The 17,158-nt window shown below is 42.1% G+C and overlaps 1 protein-coding gene across 1 annotated transcript in view; it reads left to right on the forward strand.

The window, feature by feature from the left end:
* LOC146345056 (macrophage mannose receptor 1-like) overlaps positions 1-15,259 on the forward strand; it is a 78,655-nt gene extending 63,396 nt beyond the window's left edge. The window contains exons 25-30 of the mRNA XM_084859003.1: positions 765-930; positions 3,833-3,985; positions 6,795-6,905; positions 8,504-8,707; positions 11,757-11,798; positions 13,153-15,259. Of these exons, the coding sequence (XP_084715129.1) occupies positions 765-930; positions 3,833-3,985; positions 6,795-6,905; positions 8,504-8,707; positions 11,757-11,798; positions 13,153-13,376 (900 nt within the window). The 3' untranslated portion in view covers positions 13,377-15,259. The remainder of the gene's footprint in view (positions 1-764; positions 931-3,832; positions 3,986-6,794; positions 6,906-8,503; positions 8,708-11,756; positions 11,799-13,152) is intronic.
* Positions 15,260-17,158: the final 1,899 nt, after the last annotated feature.

The following is a 17,158-nucleotide window of genomic DNA, read 5'->3' on the forward strand; positions in this document are numbered from 1 at the left end:
CAAAATAGTTTTGGATAAAATCAGTAGGCATGTTATGGGTGTGTATCTAACCCCCATTTCTTAGCTGTATTAGCTGAATTAGGAACTCTGATTGAAACGCAATAGTGCATCTAGAGGCAATAGATACAAGCGTCCATAGCCCTTTACAGAAGTTACCCACATGGGCAGAGTATGTGTGGAGAAGGAGCAATGAGATCACACTGCTGGCCTAGCCCCTGCCAACCCCCACACTGCTGGCCTAGCCCCAGCCAACCCTCACACTGCTGGCCTAGCCCCTGCCAACCCCCACACTGCTGGCCTAGCCCCTGCCAACCCTCACACTGCTGGCCTAGCCCCTGCCAACCCCCACACTGCTGGCCTAGCCCCTGCCAACCCCCACACTGCTGGCCTAGCCCCTGCCAACCCCCACACTGCTGGCCTAGCCCCTGCCAACCCTCACACTGCTGGCCTAGCCCCTGCCAACCCTCACACTGCTGGCCTAGCCCCTGCCAACCCTCACACTGCTGGCCTAGCCCCTGCCAACCCTCACACTGCTGGGCCTGCCCTTCAACATCTGGTTGTTGAACATGTGGAGGGGATTGTGTTTACGTAGCTTAGTTTTTGTTAACAGTTGTTTTAAAATATAAAAGAAGGGGGCAGTGGAATTAAATGAAAGGGAAATAGTAGATTAGGTGGACCAGTACAGTTTGCTTCACATTTTCTTAAATAACTAAAACCTGTCTTCTAAGTGATGTGAGCATTTTCCGTGTGCATTTTACTTTCAGACAAATGAGGCATACAAGTGGATAAGTAACTGGAGATTGGTATATAGTAACTGGGCCGCTGAAGAGCCAAAACAGAAAATAGCCTGTGTTTACTTAGGCCTTGATGGTCACTGGAAAACAGGATCTTGCAATGAAAAGCACTTCTCTGTCTGCGAGCGGTATCATGGTAAGCAAAGGAAGGAAGATATCTGTTGTAAAGTGCACTTTAATTGTAATAAAGTCTGCATTTAAATTTTGTCACATAGTAATAAAAATCACAGAGAAAATGTGCTCTTGACACTTCTTTCTCTTTTATAGTAAATGAATGAATAAAACGTTATTGCCATCATGCTATAACAAACTGGCAAACAAAAATAGAATGGAGGTTACAAATAAACAAAGGGCACAATTCAGCCTCATATAAACAGTTTTAGATCCCATTGATTTCAGTGGAAGAGACTCAGGCAAGTCTCTTAAGTCTTAAATCCCATATAATCCTTCTCATGCATTTAGATCTTCAGAGATGCACTTATGAAGGAGAGGGTCTTTTCTGTGGTAGTACCCAGCTTTAGAATGCCTTTCCAAGGAAAATGCGATTAGTGCCAACCTTGCTTTCTTTTTGGCACAAATCAGTTCAGCATATTGGTTTCAATAAGTCAGAGTAGATTTTTTATCCTAATGTATTGTGGTTAAGACGCTGAACTGCAGACCGGAAGGTCGGCAGGACAGCAGTTCGAGACCCGAGTGCTGCGTGACGGAGTGAGCTCCCGTCTTCAGTCCCAGCTCCTGCCAACCTAACAGTTGAAAGCAAGAAATTACAAGTAGATAAATAGGTACCGCTTCAGCGGGAAAGGTAACAGTGTTCCGTGCACCTCGGTGTTCAATCATGCCGGCCACATGACCATGGAAGCGTCTTCGGACAGCGCTGGCTCTTCGGCTTAGAAATGGAGATGAGCACCACACCCTAGAGTCGGGCACGACTGGTTGGGGACACCTTTTTATTCAATAGATACTGTTAAGCTTCAGCTGGCCAAAAATATATTATCATATTGTGGTGTTGTGTTAATGAGCACGTGTACACACACACAGTGTAGACACACTTTTGGCGAAGACACTTAGGACATCTGTTCCCATTCCGGATCTACAACTGGAATGTCCATTCAGTGCAGAATGATGTCATGAGTAAAGTGTAAATTCAAGAACTGGATTGGTTCAGTTAGTGCTGGGTTTAAGAATAAAGAAATAAGGGCTCAGCACAAATACCTTGAAGTTCTAGATGTCAGCCTTAGCTGCTATTCTGGTATGCAATAGAAGAGGAGCTATTTTCAAGCATTCCATACATATGCCAGATCTATTTACTAGATTCCTTGCAAGAGGAAAAAGGCAGGATATAAATGTAATAAATAAATAAATAAATAATCATGTAACTTGTAATCATGTGTGTACACATGCACACTCATATTATAGGTCTGTGGAGATGGAATTGCTTTCTCTCTGCCTAAATCCCTCTCATCCAAAGGAGAAAGAATGGCACCACGTGGATGTTAGAAAAGCCATCAATATTCTGTTTCTTCAGGACCCACAATTCAGAGAGTTGGAATCTTGTTCATACCTGTTGCATAGCCTTCTTTGAGGTCCAGAGTTTTCTCTTTCCATGGTGATTAATTGGATAAGAGATTGCCTTAGACTGGCTTATCAATCCTACTGCTATTTCCCAAAGACATTACAGTTAATTCTTTGAAACTTTCTGCTGCTTCTACAGCTTATAGGACTTGTCATTTGATTGACTTAATGTGTAGGGCAGCAATCAGAAGATTTATCCATATATTCATGGTGCTGATACATTTGCTTTCTCTGATGCAGCCTTTGGTCAATGTGTCCTTGTGACAGATTTGTCCTTGTCTAGGGATTTTATGAGATGGGATTTTTGTATTTAGCTTGATCAGCAGTTAACATATCCCAAGAACGTTGCTCTATTTTCTAAGACCAGGAAAATGCATGTTCACTGACTTCTGGCATGCACACACATTCATTCTTTTATACAGGACTCTGAGATCAGGCATGTTTTTAATCTTTTATTGCTGGGAACCATTTCATCTCCATATTTGAGGGGGCCCTTGGCAAAGTGCTCGCTGCTATACCACTTCCTAGGCCAGTTTGCCCTCCTGGTGGGCTGCACAGGTGGCAGGGGCAGCAACACTTTGAGCACCAGGCAACCCCCAGTGGAGGTGTGGAAGTCAACATATTAATTTCCCACAGTGCTCCAAACGTAGCATTATCTGGTTCTCATGGGCAGAGACTCAGGGCAGTTGTCAGTGATAAGACCTGCCAGGGGTCTGGGCCCCCCAGCAACGGCCTGGGGTTGCCACGGGCAAGTGGAGGACATGGTTTGGAATCCAATGGGATTCGTTAGTTTGAATCTCTCCAACAGATTAACATATTCAAACATTGTGAACAAATGCAGACTCTTTCAAACAACATAGGCTGGAATCCTATGCTCATTTACCTGGCAGTAAGCCTCAGTGAACTCAGTGATACTTGCTTCAGAACAGACATGCATAGGATTGCGCTGTCAGGGTTTCTGTTGCTCTCACGTTCTCAGAAAGCTTCTTATGGCACAATTCCATACACGTCTATGCATAAGTAAGTCTGTTTGAGTTAAATAGGATTGATATTCAAGGAGAGTTAACTGATTATGGATATGGCTTCACTTCAGATAAACACATTTCTGTGCCACTAAACTCTACAGACCTAATCAAAAGATGAACTGGGACTAGATAAAACAGATTATTCTGAATTATGAAAGTGTGCAATGAAACCATTTTTATTCTGATAGTGGCTAATTGTGCTATTATCTATATTTGTAAATATATTATTTATTCAATTCCAATTTATAACCTACCTTTATACCAATACTTTAGGTGGCATACAAACTTTAAACAATTTAACAAACAACAACAACAATAAAAACAACACACAGCATAAAAACAGGATATATGAGGTATATAAAAATATAGGTTTTTGAGATACGTATTCTTTTTTTAACAGTTGTATATGTGTGTGTGTGTGTGTGTGTGTGTGTGTAATAGGTATACTCCCAACTGAGATTCCAGAGGTCCCAGGAAGATGCCCTACATTAAAACAAAACCCGATACCTTGGATTCCTTTTCGGGCTCATTGCTATGCCATTTACCCTGTCCGGGAATCCTGGACTAGAGCATCCATGAAATGTGCTCAGTTAGGTGAGTGTCATTTTGAATTAGATCATCATCATATTTTTCTATGCTAGGGGATTCCTGGTTAGTATGTAAAGTATGGTACAGTAGTTAGTGTTGAATTTTGACCAGAAAGACTGGGCTCAAATCCTGCTCAGCCACAAAGTTCACTGGTGACCTTGGGCCAGTCACCACATGTCAGCCTAACCTATCTCACAGGGTTGTAATAAGGATAATATGGGAAGGTGGAGAACCATGTTCTTCACACTCATCTTCTTGGAGAATGGTATGATAATGTAGTAAATTAAGAAACATAAATATATAGGTGAATATTTGTCTTTTTCCTGTCAGGTGAGGGGAATGTTTTCGAAGTCAAACAATTAATGGGTTGAACCTGGATCTGCCTGTCATTGATGGAAGGGCTCTGCTTATGGAAAGTGCCTCTGCCTGATTTGGGGGGAGCCACCCTTCTCCACAAACCACATCTCACCCCATTCAGCAGGGTCCCCCAACCCCCTGTGTAACATTTTCAGGGGGCTGGAAATGCTGCCATGTGAAGGAGGAGGGCGAGGAAATCCTCTTCCAGCCCACCTGCATGTGCCTAACTCTGGACCCACTGTGTTTTAACCAGTAAGACTCCAAAAATTAAGGTGTTGGTTGGGCAAACACAGACAAGAGGAAGAAAAGTGGAACACCCCACCATGCACAGAAAGTCCTTTCCAACTTTCATGATAGATTGATTATGAAAAGAATATTGGGAGCAACCGGAGTGTTTCCAATCACTTCTTTTCATCCTGTCATCCCATATAGTTCTCATACTACCTTTTCTACTCCCACTTCTGCAGCTCCCAGGTGTCAGTCCTACAGATGGTGCCAGAGTGCTCCAAGAGCGGAGCGTCCAACACATCCAATGCCCTACCAGGCTCCTGCCAACAGGGTGGAAAGGAGGGACAACAGTGTCCACCTGTCAGGGTTGGATCGGAGCTCATAGAGCCTCAAAGCAGTTCTGATTCTGAGGAAGAGATAGAAACCATGGGAGAGAAACCCGCACGCTGTTCAGAGGTGCCACTGGAGGGAGAGCCCTTCCCTGCTCACATTCCTGAGAGTGGTAGCGACCCTGGCAGGCAGGGGAAGGGACAACTGGAGCTTCGGGATGCGAGGCGCCGGCGCAGGGACAAGTGGGAGATGGAGGGCGCTCAGAGGAGGCGCTCAGCCCGCTTGGCATGACAGCAACAGCTGCACCCTGATGCCCCACGGGAAAGGGGTGGACTTTCGCCTCCTAGCCCTTAAGTTCAGAGACTTCCCGCCTTTTCCCTCCAAACGGAGATCAACTGATTCACTAAGGCTAGAAACCCCTAGTAGGCAGCTCTCTTAAGTTTCCCTCATTAGGCTCATGCAATTAGCATCTGTAAGTGTCATTAGGTTGAATGGAAATAAAGCCTTAGAAAAGAGCCCTATTGTCTGTGTGTTGATTCTGGCTAGTTGAGGATTTTAGAAGGCAGCAAGGGTGCTCCTGACACCACCATTCTGGGTTTTTTTAAAAGCAATTTTTAAATGGAATGACTTTAAACTTGGTCTAAATTTCCAACTTAGGCAGAGGAGTGTTTGGAGGGGATGCTTGAGGGCTTTGGATCCTATGGATCCAGAGCTTTTCCTGCTCCAGCCATACCATGGCTATGATCCTCCCACCTTTCCCCTGACATTGGAACTCCAACTTCAGAGAGGTGGAGAGTGCAAATCTTTCTGCAGGGGCAGGGAGGTGGGATCCGAGACTGCAGCTCTGTCTTCAGCCTTGGAGGAGGATTTCTGACCTACACTTGGAACCCTGGAACACTGTCCCAGGGACCATAGGATTGTAGCCTAAATTAAATTTCTATCGATATTTCAAATGGAACAATCACATCTCAACAAATTGTATCTAATAAAATTATAAATTATTTTCAATTCTTCCCGCACACCATCAAAAGCACATTGCTCTTTGCCTTCTGCCTTTTGAGGATTTTTCCTCATATTAATATTAAATATTTTGAAAGAGATGACTGGGGGGATCTATTGTTCCACCAGATTATCTTGGGCAGGATCTAGAATGCTGTGTGGACATTTTTCCTGTGTAATATATTTTTTCTGTCTTTCCAAGCACAATGCAAAGTGCATTTGATGTTATCAGAGCTCAAGTTATTTGCAAAGCATTTAACTTGTAAATGCTATTTCTGTAGAAATAGCATTTACAAATAAATGTTTGAAAGATAACAATATACATTTTCTTTAAGACAGCAGTCTTATGGTCCCTGGAAGAGTGTCCCAGGGACCATAGGATTTTTCAGACTCTCCCTCCTGAAGCTATTGATGCTATGATCTCTGGAGGTGGACTTTGAATCCTGAACCCCTGTCCCCTGCAGCTGCTGTGGAAAGAATGTGGCTGCATTCTGAGGTCAGAAAGGTGAAGTAAGAAAGGGGGTGTTCCAGTGGGTGGGGATGGCAGAGGCTGTAAAATGCAGCATCCTATACCTGCTCCAGTCCCCTCCCCACCCATGAAAAGGTAAGTCAACTAGATGAGCTCAGAGGCCTCTCTACCTGCTTTTTTCATTTAAATGGAGGAACAAGGGGGCAAAATCACCTCTGTCCTCCTCCCGCCTTGCCATGCGCTTGCTGGCAGGGCATAAGATATTTGGAGTGTTCCAACATCAGAGCACTCCTTTGGAGCGGATAGGGTTGTGTGCCCTTAGACATCCAGTGCTGGGTGGTGATTCATTTGTCCTACTTTGTGAAGCTGTCTCCTGTCTCAACAGGAGAACAACTTTTAATGAGCTAACCTGATGCTTCTGATGTTTCTTAGGTGCCACTTTAACTTCAATAGAAGATTTAATGGAGCAGAAATTTTTGACAGACCACACTGAACAACTGAATTCTGCAGAGTTTTGGATAGGAATGTTCAAAAATATAGATGGTAATTGTTTAGCCTTCAACATTTTTCTATACAGCAGTATGGTGAAATATCATACACATTGCTTTTTTTTTTTTCAAAGCAAAAGAGCTTAACAGGAAAAGCAGTCAGTCTTAGTGAACTGTACTAGGGAATTTGGTACAGCTTGATATTTATGAACCTTTTCAGCAAGCATTCATAGAAAAAGCTCACCATTTTCTGAGAATTCCCTCTTGGCTCTTAATATTGGCAGACATGTGCTGATGTATGTGCATTTACATTATCATATTGACCCCTGAGAATTGCAGTTTCATTTTACCTGCCCTTTGTCCATCTCCTAACACAAGCCCTGGCAAAGAGCTAGCTGTAAATTTCTAACCCCAACCCCAGCCAAAGTCACCCAGGAATAAGAAAGGGTTTTAGATCTTACTGGAGGACAACAATCATATAAAATGTTTGCAAGAACCTATCAAGAAAATTAACTGGCCCAAATCGAAAAGATGCCAAACAAGTTTTCTTGGTCTGAGCTTGTACTTCGCAGCAATCAACAAGAGTTCCATCAAGATTGAAAGATTAACATTAAAGAACTTCTCTGCATGTGCCTACAAAGCAGGTGGCTTTGGATGCCTGGTCTGCTGAATGCTGACCACACATGCTTAGAATCTTATTTAACATTGTAAGCTGGAGAAAACATTTTGGGTGTATAGTGCTTAATTTGCAATACAGCTTGGCAATACGGGAGACCTTCACAACATGATCAGATTTGATACTGCACCAGGTAATTACAAATTTCAGCAAAACTTCTAGCCAGTATAACATTAAAAAGCCTGTGGTTATACATATGTACTTCATAACCATTTATGTACTTCAGTTACAAAATAAGTTGTAATTACCCCCATAATATTTTATAGTGTCCACATTTATACAGAACCTGTACACCTGACTGTGACCAGAAAATAGCTTTCCAAGTGAACAAGGCTCTAATTCTATGAGCTTATAAAGACTTACTCCACAGTAAACTTGCATAGCACTGACTGCCTGAAACTTCCATTTTTGTCAGATTTATTTTTAATGAAATATGAAAAATTAAAAGCAAAACAAACTTCCTGCTCATTCTGCTACTTGGTTAGCTGACAGATACATCAGGAATTCTGCATTGTTCTCATTGTGACATTTCAAGTATGAGAATCAGGGAATGTATTGTTATAGAAAGGAGTACATATCAGAACATGATTCCTCCATGGGCATTTTTGAGTAAATAATGTAAATAATGGCTTTTATCCCTAGCAGTGCAAGTTTCCCTAGCTCTTCCTTCCCACCTCATCCCCATACGCCCACCCAAAAACTGCTCCTGAGAGCCATCTGACTATCGACAATGGGGGTGGGGGGGAGATGCCAAAAATCACACACACACACTTTTCACAAGCAAAAAGCACTAGGGCTCTAAGCTTATATTATTATTGCATTCAGTGTTCTGATACACTTGCATTGTTTCCCCAAAGTGAAAAAGCTTGAGAGGATAATCAGTATAGTTTTAAAATATATTTCTGTATAATATCCCTTACAATCAATGCGCTACTCTTTCCTTTTTTAGTTATGGTGCCATACATTTCTTTTTATAGGAGAATGGATATGGGAAGATAACACTGAAGTGGATTTTGTCAACTGGAAAGGAGGACAGCTCAACAGTGATGATGGACTACATTCGTTTGAAAGTGATGTTACGTTTCACGAGCAATGCATTTCCATGAATAGCCATACTGGGGATTGGTCCAACCACCACTGCAGTTATTCCTCCAGGGGATTTATTTGTAAAACACACAAAAGTAAGGCTTACATTATTATACTGAATTTAGCAATGATTCTGATTCAAAACAGTATTCAGGTATTGAGTAGACTTGTATCAAACTACACAATCAGTGCTGTAGGGCACTCTAGTCTAACCATTCTTTGGCTAGGTTCATGCAAATTAAAGTTATCTTGCCATATCTGTATCCACCCTCTTCTTAAAAGTCTCCAAGGAACATGTTTTGTTTTGTTTTTTGCTTCTACTGCCTAAATGGGGAGGTTTCCCTATGTAGGAACTTTTGTAGATCAGGCTTTTATTGTGTGCCTGCCATTCCTCACTCATGGTAGTTTACAGGCATTTTAGATGATATTGCCATCCTCCAGTTTCCCTCCTGTGTTTTCCAACCATGCTTCCATTTCGGGGTGGGTAGGAATGTGGTTCCTTTTTTAAATCATGAAACAAAGCGCAACTCTCCACCAATGCAGTTGTGTTATTCTGCTTTGCCCCACTTTACCACAGCACTACCTAGAGGTTATGTAGTTCAAAGTATGAAAAGGCAGGAAAGGAAAAAAAACTGTGTGCAGAGTTCCAGCCGTAAGTCTGCAAAGAATCTGGAAGCAGAAGTAGCAGGTTAAAAAGCCTCATCTAGAAAAGCTCTAAGTATTTAAAAACATTCCATCTTGGCCTGCCCTTACTAGCAAGAAAGGGCTCTTGTTCTCAGTTTTCACTTTGACAGTCTTTTAACCATCCTTTCTCTAGTGCAAGGTTGGACAACTTGGGGCCCTCCAGATGTTTTGTCCTACAATGCCCATCAGCCTAGCCAGCATAGCCAATGGTGAGGGATGATGGGACATGTAAGCCAAAACATCTGGAGGGCTACAAGTTGCCCACCCCTGCTCTAGCATAATACACAGTTCTTCAAACAAGTTCCTTATACTTTGTCTTTCATACACTTTGTCACCTCCTGTTCTTTTATCAATTTGTGGCAGATTTATCATGCACTGTCTATTAAGAAATGGCAGGAGTGAAAGAAGAAGAAATGCTGAAACATTGATTTTTGCTACCAATGATAAAATGTTCCATCTTTAACAATGATATTTAATAACGTTAACATTTGGTATACTTTTAATAATCAGGTTTGCCACTATCATTTGTAATCCCCATAACTGTTGCATTATGTGTTTATAGTATTAATGAATTGGTACTTTTCTTCACAAGAGAGCACAGTTTAATAGACTCAGTATTGACAGAGCTATTCTTAGAATATAAATAGGCTACTTAGTTTTTCCTATAATTTTAGAGCATCTCTGAGCCTCTGTTCACACCATCTCTAATGTAATAATATGGAACATGTAAGAAGATGAGAGCCAGTGTGGTGTAGTGGCTAGCGTGTTGGACTGGGAGCTGGGAGATCCAGGTTCTAGTCCCCACTTGGCCATGGAAGCTCACTGGGTGACTTCGGGCCAGTCACAGAGTCTCAGCCCAACCTACCTCACAGGGTTGTTGTTATGAGAATAAAATGGAAAGGAGGAGGATTATGTACATTGCCTTGGGTTTCTTAAAGAGGAAAAATGGTGGGATATAAATGTAATAAATAAATAAATAAATAAGATGCAGACTTACAACCACTTACCATCATGTGTATGTTCATCAGGCAATGCATCCGTGTGCGTGTATGCCAAATTCCTGTGATCTTTCCACTTTAAAAATCCACAAAGTACAGTGGAAGATTCTTAAGAATCAGGAGTACACATGTACTGAGGGAATATGTGCACTACCTGAGGCATACATGGCAGATAGACCTGCAGGCCACATGTTCAGAATTTAATGTCTGCACTAGGTAAGGGACATATGAACTGGCCCACAGTATACTCATATACCTAGGAATGTCTCACAGTCAGTTTTGGTTCTTGTTTTTTAAATAGAAAAACTGTGCAAGAGAATAGTTCTAGACCCAAGGAAGTAGGATCAGAAACATCTGGTCTTCCTAGACATCTTAATTGTGAGCCAGTGTAGTGGACAGATAGTACACTGAGCTTAGATCAGAGAGATGTGGGGTCAAATCTCTACTCAGCCATTTAGCTCACTGGGTAGCTATAGACTTTGGAGTCGGCCTCCCATGTCTCACAGGTTTGTTGTGAGGATAAAAAGTTCACCAATTTGTACACCAAGAAAAATATACACCATCTTGAACGCTTTGTGGGAAGGGTGGAATACAAATGTAATAAACAAATAGTTACTTACTATTTGACCTTTCCAAGATGTATTTTCATTTCTAGATAACAGCTGCTTACACAGGGCACAACCAAAGCTACAGCCTTGACTTGAAAATGTTCTTTGTCCCTTTCGGTTTCTCTCACATTCCCCTATCTAAGCCAATGCCATATAGTTTGTGTTTGGCGCTCCAGTCAATTTAATGGTCAGATACTGTCAGCTGACCACCTATTAGTTGACCAACTGATACTTGAAGAATTGGCCTGCTGCCTACTTATCACAACTACCTTTTATATTTTTTTAATTGACGAAACTGATCCTGGTGTTCAGGAAAAAAGATAAAGAGAAGAACTATTTAGTGAACCATTCATAATTATAGAAGCTTTACGTAACACTGATAAAATGTATAATAATTCATTTTAAGGTGGCTACTTTAAATGTTAATTGCATGGTTTCATAATAACAACTAACTAACTTGTTTTATAATGAGCATAAGATCATAACTGTTGATAATTAAATGTTTTGTTGTTCTAATGAAGTAAATCCCTTATATTATTTGACAATTTGACAATACTTGACTGATCAGTTGACCAAACCGTTTTTGACCAGTCAAATGCCCAACTTTACGTTTGTGTGCTATATGGGAAATGGATTGACTTGCTTGTAGACAGACCACTTTGGCTTGACCCCTCATCTTCTTTTCCCCAGTCTGGTTCATAGTCAAAATTTGCTTCTGGTCACAGCTTGGGCTAAAAAAATTGCCCTTGCTTGCCTATCTTCCTCCTATATTTGCTTTAAAGTTCATTCATGCCTCTGTAGTTTGCTGCAATACATATAATTACACATTATAAGCATTTTTTTTTATTTTATAGTTATTGAAGTGCCAGCAGCTACAGAGCCTGTAAAGAATAACGGTAAGTCTGCTTCATTTTTTAATAAACAGTTCAATTTATAAGCATTTGTGTTATCCATAAGTACTGAACCAAAAATTCTCAATAGAAAACTTTTGGCTGAAAAATAAGCAGATAAATTCCTGGGAAATCTTGGGGTGGATAGTAGCAAAAACGTCTGAAGAGGTTTCGGGGGGAGCTTACTTTTGGAAAGCAGCACTAGTCACAGAGGTCTCTTTTTTGGACTATTGAAGCAATGACAGTAGAAAACCTTAAGGTGGCCGGTACCTGCCAGTTTTGTTTCCCCCCAAATCCTCAGATGTAGTGCTGTTCTGGGGTGTGGAGTTGGAGGGGAATAGCAGCTGCCACACAAAATGGCAGCTGCCAATGGGGGGCTGGGTTTTTTGGGGGGGGCAGCCACCATTTTTCTCTCCAGTATGCCTTGAAATGACACTACACACTACATCATTCTTGAAAAAGAAAATAGCAGCTGCATCAGCAACAGTAAAAATAATGTTAAAAAATAGACCTGCCAAAGCTAACCATCCCCCAACCTCTTCAGAAATGTTGCTGTCCCCCATCTCAAAAATAACCCACAAGATAATCTCAAATTATCCACAATCCATTATCTCAAATCCATAATCATGCATTTTCCCCACAAAAAATCCCAGCGCCATTCCCCAGAACAGTATTAATGACAGATGGCTGTTTTTCTGGGAAGGCTGTCACCATTTTTCCTGGCAGTGTTCCTGTGCCTTTAGTAGTGACAACAGCATGCAGAAATCAACAGCTGAACCTTCTTCCAGGATCATTTGTACCAGTTATGCAGGTGCTTAAATACACAGGAGTTCTGCTGGAAGAAAGAGGTTGCAACTCCCTTTGATGGAGAAAAACTGCTGCTATGAAGTGGGAGAGTCGGGAGTTTGGGAGAGACATCTCTAATTTCATGGAAAATTCCATAGCGCTACAGGAGAAAAGTAATAAAAAGAGGGGAATATTCTTAATATGCACATACACAGAATAGGATTCTCCTGTGATAGTTGTGGCAAAGACGAATTAACTGGCGGATGGACCAGATACACTTTTGCCTCTTTGACACTAGGGAATTGTTCAGCTGCCTTGCAGCATCCAACAACAGCCTTACAAAAGAGGCTGTATGTTTCCCATTCAAGAAGCTTCAGAGCTGCTTCTATAGCAGCCCAGGTTCTGATGTCATATCTGCTCTGCTTCTGCATCTCTTTCTCTCCCCCAAACAGATGTTCATCTCCTTGGCTTAAAAGTTGTCAACATACCATGATCAGGTTCAGCAAATACCAGGGGGCACTCACAGTTTTGCCATAGTATTTAATGCTTTGTATTCACATTTTTCTATTGGTAGAGCATGAAGCGGTTCTTGCATCAGCACACGGGAAAACGGTGATGGTGGTTTTCCTGGTTATCTTCCTCCTCACTGGTGCGGGCATCACAGTCTATATTTTCTACAGAAGACGTAGCAGACAGCAGCAAACGACTGCTGGCTTTGACAACTCTTTGTATCGTGATAATGAGATTATTCTTCAGAATGACTCAGAATCTCTTGTGGACAACAAAGAGGAGTATTAACAAATTTAGGCTGTATTCCTGCCCACGTTTACTGGATAGTATGTCTCATTGAACTTGGTAGGACTTACTTCTGCATAGACAGGTATGGGATTGCACTGTTAATAAATAAATAGAAGTAAGCATTTGGAAAAGATTTGTCCCAAGCAGCAATACATAGATTTACTTTCTACGTCAAGACTCATCATGTAGAATGTTCTGAAAAAATAATGATTATTCAGTGGAAACATATTCTATATGGAATCATTTCAAATTAAAGATCACTGATTTTAAAAATTAAGGATCATCTTGTTATCTTCTGGCAACTGAGGGGGCCTACAACATATTTTTGCCCCAGTTCCATGGAGCATTTGTGCATGCAGCCCTTTTTAAAAAGCTAAAATCCCACTGATCAGTGTGTGACAAATCTTTGCCCCAGAAAACTTTGCATTTGGCAATACTCCTGCACCAACCTGCATGACAAACTACCTTACAAATATTATCCAAAATACAATTATTGATCTCCCACATTTTTCTCATAAATTGCAAAGCCTCCTAAACTACGATTTTCATAGAGAAACATTAAAATGTATTATCATATGAAGGCTGGATCAGTTTGATTCTAACAATGGCATTCTAACAGAAGCATTTGCACTGACTTTTGATTGAACCTTCCACTGACCAAAGAGCCTGCTATGGGAAAGATGAAATTTTCTCACTTGAACTTAGGAAAGGCCAACAGGTGTTTCAGATAAGAAAGTTGGGAAAAGAAAGGATAACTGCTTTCTAAACAATTGTACATGTTCAGGTTCAGATGCAAATAAGTGAAATTCAAATACTGTGAAAAATAAACAGGACCTATGAAAGAAAACCAGGTGGTATCCTGTTTAGGGAACTTAAGGAAATGTGTTCAGAAGAGCAAACAAGGTATGAAGTAAATGTATTACTCCCAAATCATAGCTGGGAACTGTGGAAAAAATAATAACTAATCGTTAAAGAAATTCCATTCTGCAGAAAGGAATCATATAAGCAATGCTGACTAAAAAAATCATTTAAATATAAGAGCAAAAGCACAGGAACTCCAGGACATTCACCAGTCGACACAGAATCAAATATTGAAGATTTTAGCTTGTGTTAAAAAAAGAAAAGAATGGTGGTGATTCAGAGAGAGAGAAAGTGCATGCACAGCACCTAGCGATATCTATACCGAGGCCTGCTTCTGGCTGCATAGTGTTTGCACCCTTTATTTGTTTGGGGGCATTTCTGTTTATGTTGAAAGCTACATGTTCTTCTTTGGGCTGATCTACATTGCGCCCGCCATCGTAATGAATTCGGTGTCCCATCGGGTTAAATGCTCTCACATTAAAACGTGATTATTCACACTCACCCATTTTTTCTGTTGCAATGCTTCATCGAATGCACGACCTTGGTTCACACTCGAGCGCTGTGCTGTTTTCCTGCTGTTTTCCTGCACACGCTTGTCTGATCTCAGATGCTAAGCAGGGTTGGCCCCGGTCAGTGGTTGGATGGGCGACCACCTGGGAATCAGGCTTCCTGCACTGAGCAGGGGGTTGTACTATCCCTTCAAATAAGACTAAGTTTTACCCCCTCCTATCCCCCGCTCAGGATGGGTTTTTTTTAAATTAAGGCATTATCGTCGCAGAATCGGGGCTTCTCCGTGATGTTGTTTTTTCTAATTCAGGCATGATTTTCAAAGATTCGAAGTTGTGAACCTTCTGAAGCTCTAAAGGTGTGGCTGCCCAAAGGGCAATGACTCTCGGGGGAGGAGGAAAAGTTACTCCTGCTTTCATTTGGCATCTTGGGTTTGGACTTTTAGAACTGTGTTTTAAAGATGTTATTGATGTATTGCTGTTTTAAATTTATATTAAGTTGTATTTTGTTCTGTTTGAATTTTGTATTTATATTCACCTTTGTGAGCCAGACATAATATCACACACACACACATACATTATCAAGGATATAGGCCAAGGATGTACAACTTATGGCCCTCCAGATGTTCCGGCCTACAGTTCCCATCATCCCTCATCAGTGACTATCAGTGAGTTGTAGTAGGCCAAAACATTTGTAGGGCTACAAGGTCCCCATCCCTGAAATATAGGCATTTAGAAGATATTCTAGAAATGGATCCGTGGCGTTCCTGCCCCTTCCCAGTGAGAATACGCCTTCTCTAAGGCCTTTCTCACCCCAAGCAGGAAACATTGGAGCCTGTGGCAGAGGTACCTCTTTGGGGTTCAGGAGATGAGATGTGGGCTCCAGTGCCAGTTTCCATTTTCCACATGGAAAAGTTTCGGCTATTGGGCGGTATAAAAATGTAATACATAAATACATAAATAAATAAAACAAACGTCCAGGGAGTGGATTCATCTCCTCCTTGGGGCTGCAGGTATATGAGGACTCCAACACCAAGTATTCCCATCCAGATGGGACCATGGCACCATGAGCTTTTCTACAGGAGGCATTTCTTGTGTGCATGTCATTCCTTACTCATGGTTTTTTATGGTTTCTTTAGATGATGATGTGACCACCCAGTTTTGCTTCTGTTTTTTAAGAGCACTTTCCGGGGGGGGGGGGTTGGAGTGGGGAAAATGGAGACGTATTTCTGAAAATGAACGAAAATATATTTTCCTACTTGAGTAATTGCATTATTCTGCTATAATATAACTAGGGATGTACGAAAGTGACTTACCTTTTGCGGATTATGTTGATGGTGGGGGGGAGGCGTTCCGTCCCTCCCCCAGGAATCCTGGCCGGGGAGGGGGAGGCGCTCCGTTCCTCCCCCCGGAATCCTCGAACGGCCGGCTGTGCTCCGCGGCAGCTCCGTGGAGCAGCCGGCCAGGCCCAGCCCGGCCCGGCCAGAGCCGTCCGCAGCCGGATTTCCAGCTGCGGAGTGCTCTAGGTAAAAAACAAAACAAAAAACAAATGTGTACACAAATGGCAGCGGCTACGGCCACCACCATTTGCGTTCCTTCTTTTTGGCCGTCTTAATCTACATAAATATTTACATAGACTATGACGGCGAAAATCAAGGGAAACGCAAATAGCGTAGCGGGCGCTATTTGCATCCCTTTTTCTTTTACCGTTTTAGCCTAAGTAAATCTTTACGTAGGCTAAAATGGCGAATCAAAAGGGGACGTAAATAGCGCCCGCTACGCTATTTGCGTTCCCCTTGATTTTCGCCGTCATACTCTACGTAAATATTTACATAGATTAAGACGGTGAAAAGAAGGAATGCAAATGGGGGCCGTAGCCACCGCCATTTGCGTATGCTTTTTTTTTTAAACCCACCCCCAACCATGATAGGCTATGTAAAGATTTACGTAGCCTATCACGTCTTTTTTTCTTTTTTTTTTAAACCTAGCCATGATAGGCTACGTAAATCTTTACGTAGCCTATCACGTCTTCCCCCCCCCCCCACAAGCCTGGAAATGGCAGCAGCGGCAGCCAGTCGGAAGACCGCCCGGAGCCGCCACCGCCCAGAAGATCCGCCCCAGGTAAGTCCCGTCCCAGGGGGGATCCGCGGGGGGGCGGGGGGTGGCAGGCCGTTCTGCCACAGATTTCGGGGGGCTGAATGCACTGGCATTCGGCCTCACCGAGATCCGTGGTGGAATTCTCTGACATCCCTAAATATAACACCACCCACGGGTTATAGTACAGCACCACCTACAGGTTAAAGCAAAAAAGGAAAAGCCCTTTGCGTAGGGCTCAGATCTGAATTCTGCAACGAAACCAACAGTACATACAGCAAAATAGTGGCCTTGTGTAGGAAAGCTCCATGTTGTAAATGT

This window comes from Heloderma suspectum, chromosome 5 (assembly GCF_057233095.1).
Source record: "Heloderma suspectum isolate Gila_16-S chromosome 5, 16-S_ref, whole genome shotgun sequence".
In the NCBI taxonomy this organism is placed as follows: Eukaryota; Metazoa; Chordata; class Lepidosauria; order Squamata; family Helodermatidae; genus Heloderma; species Heloderma suspectum.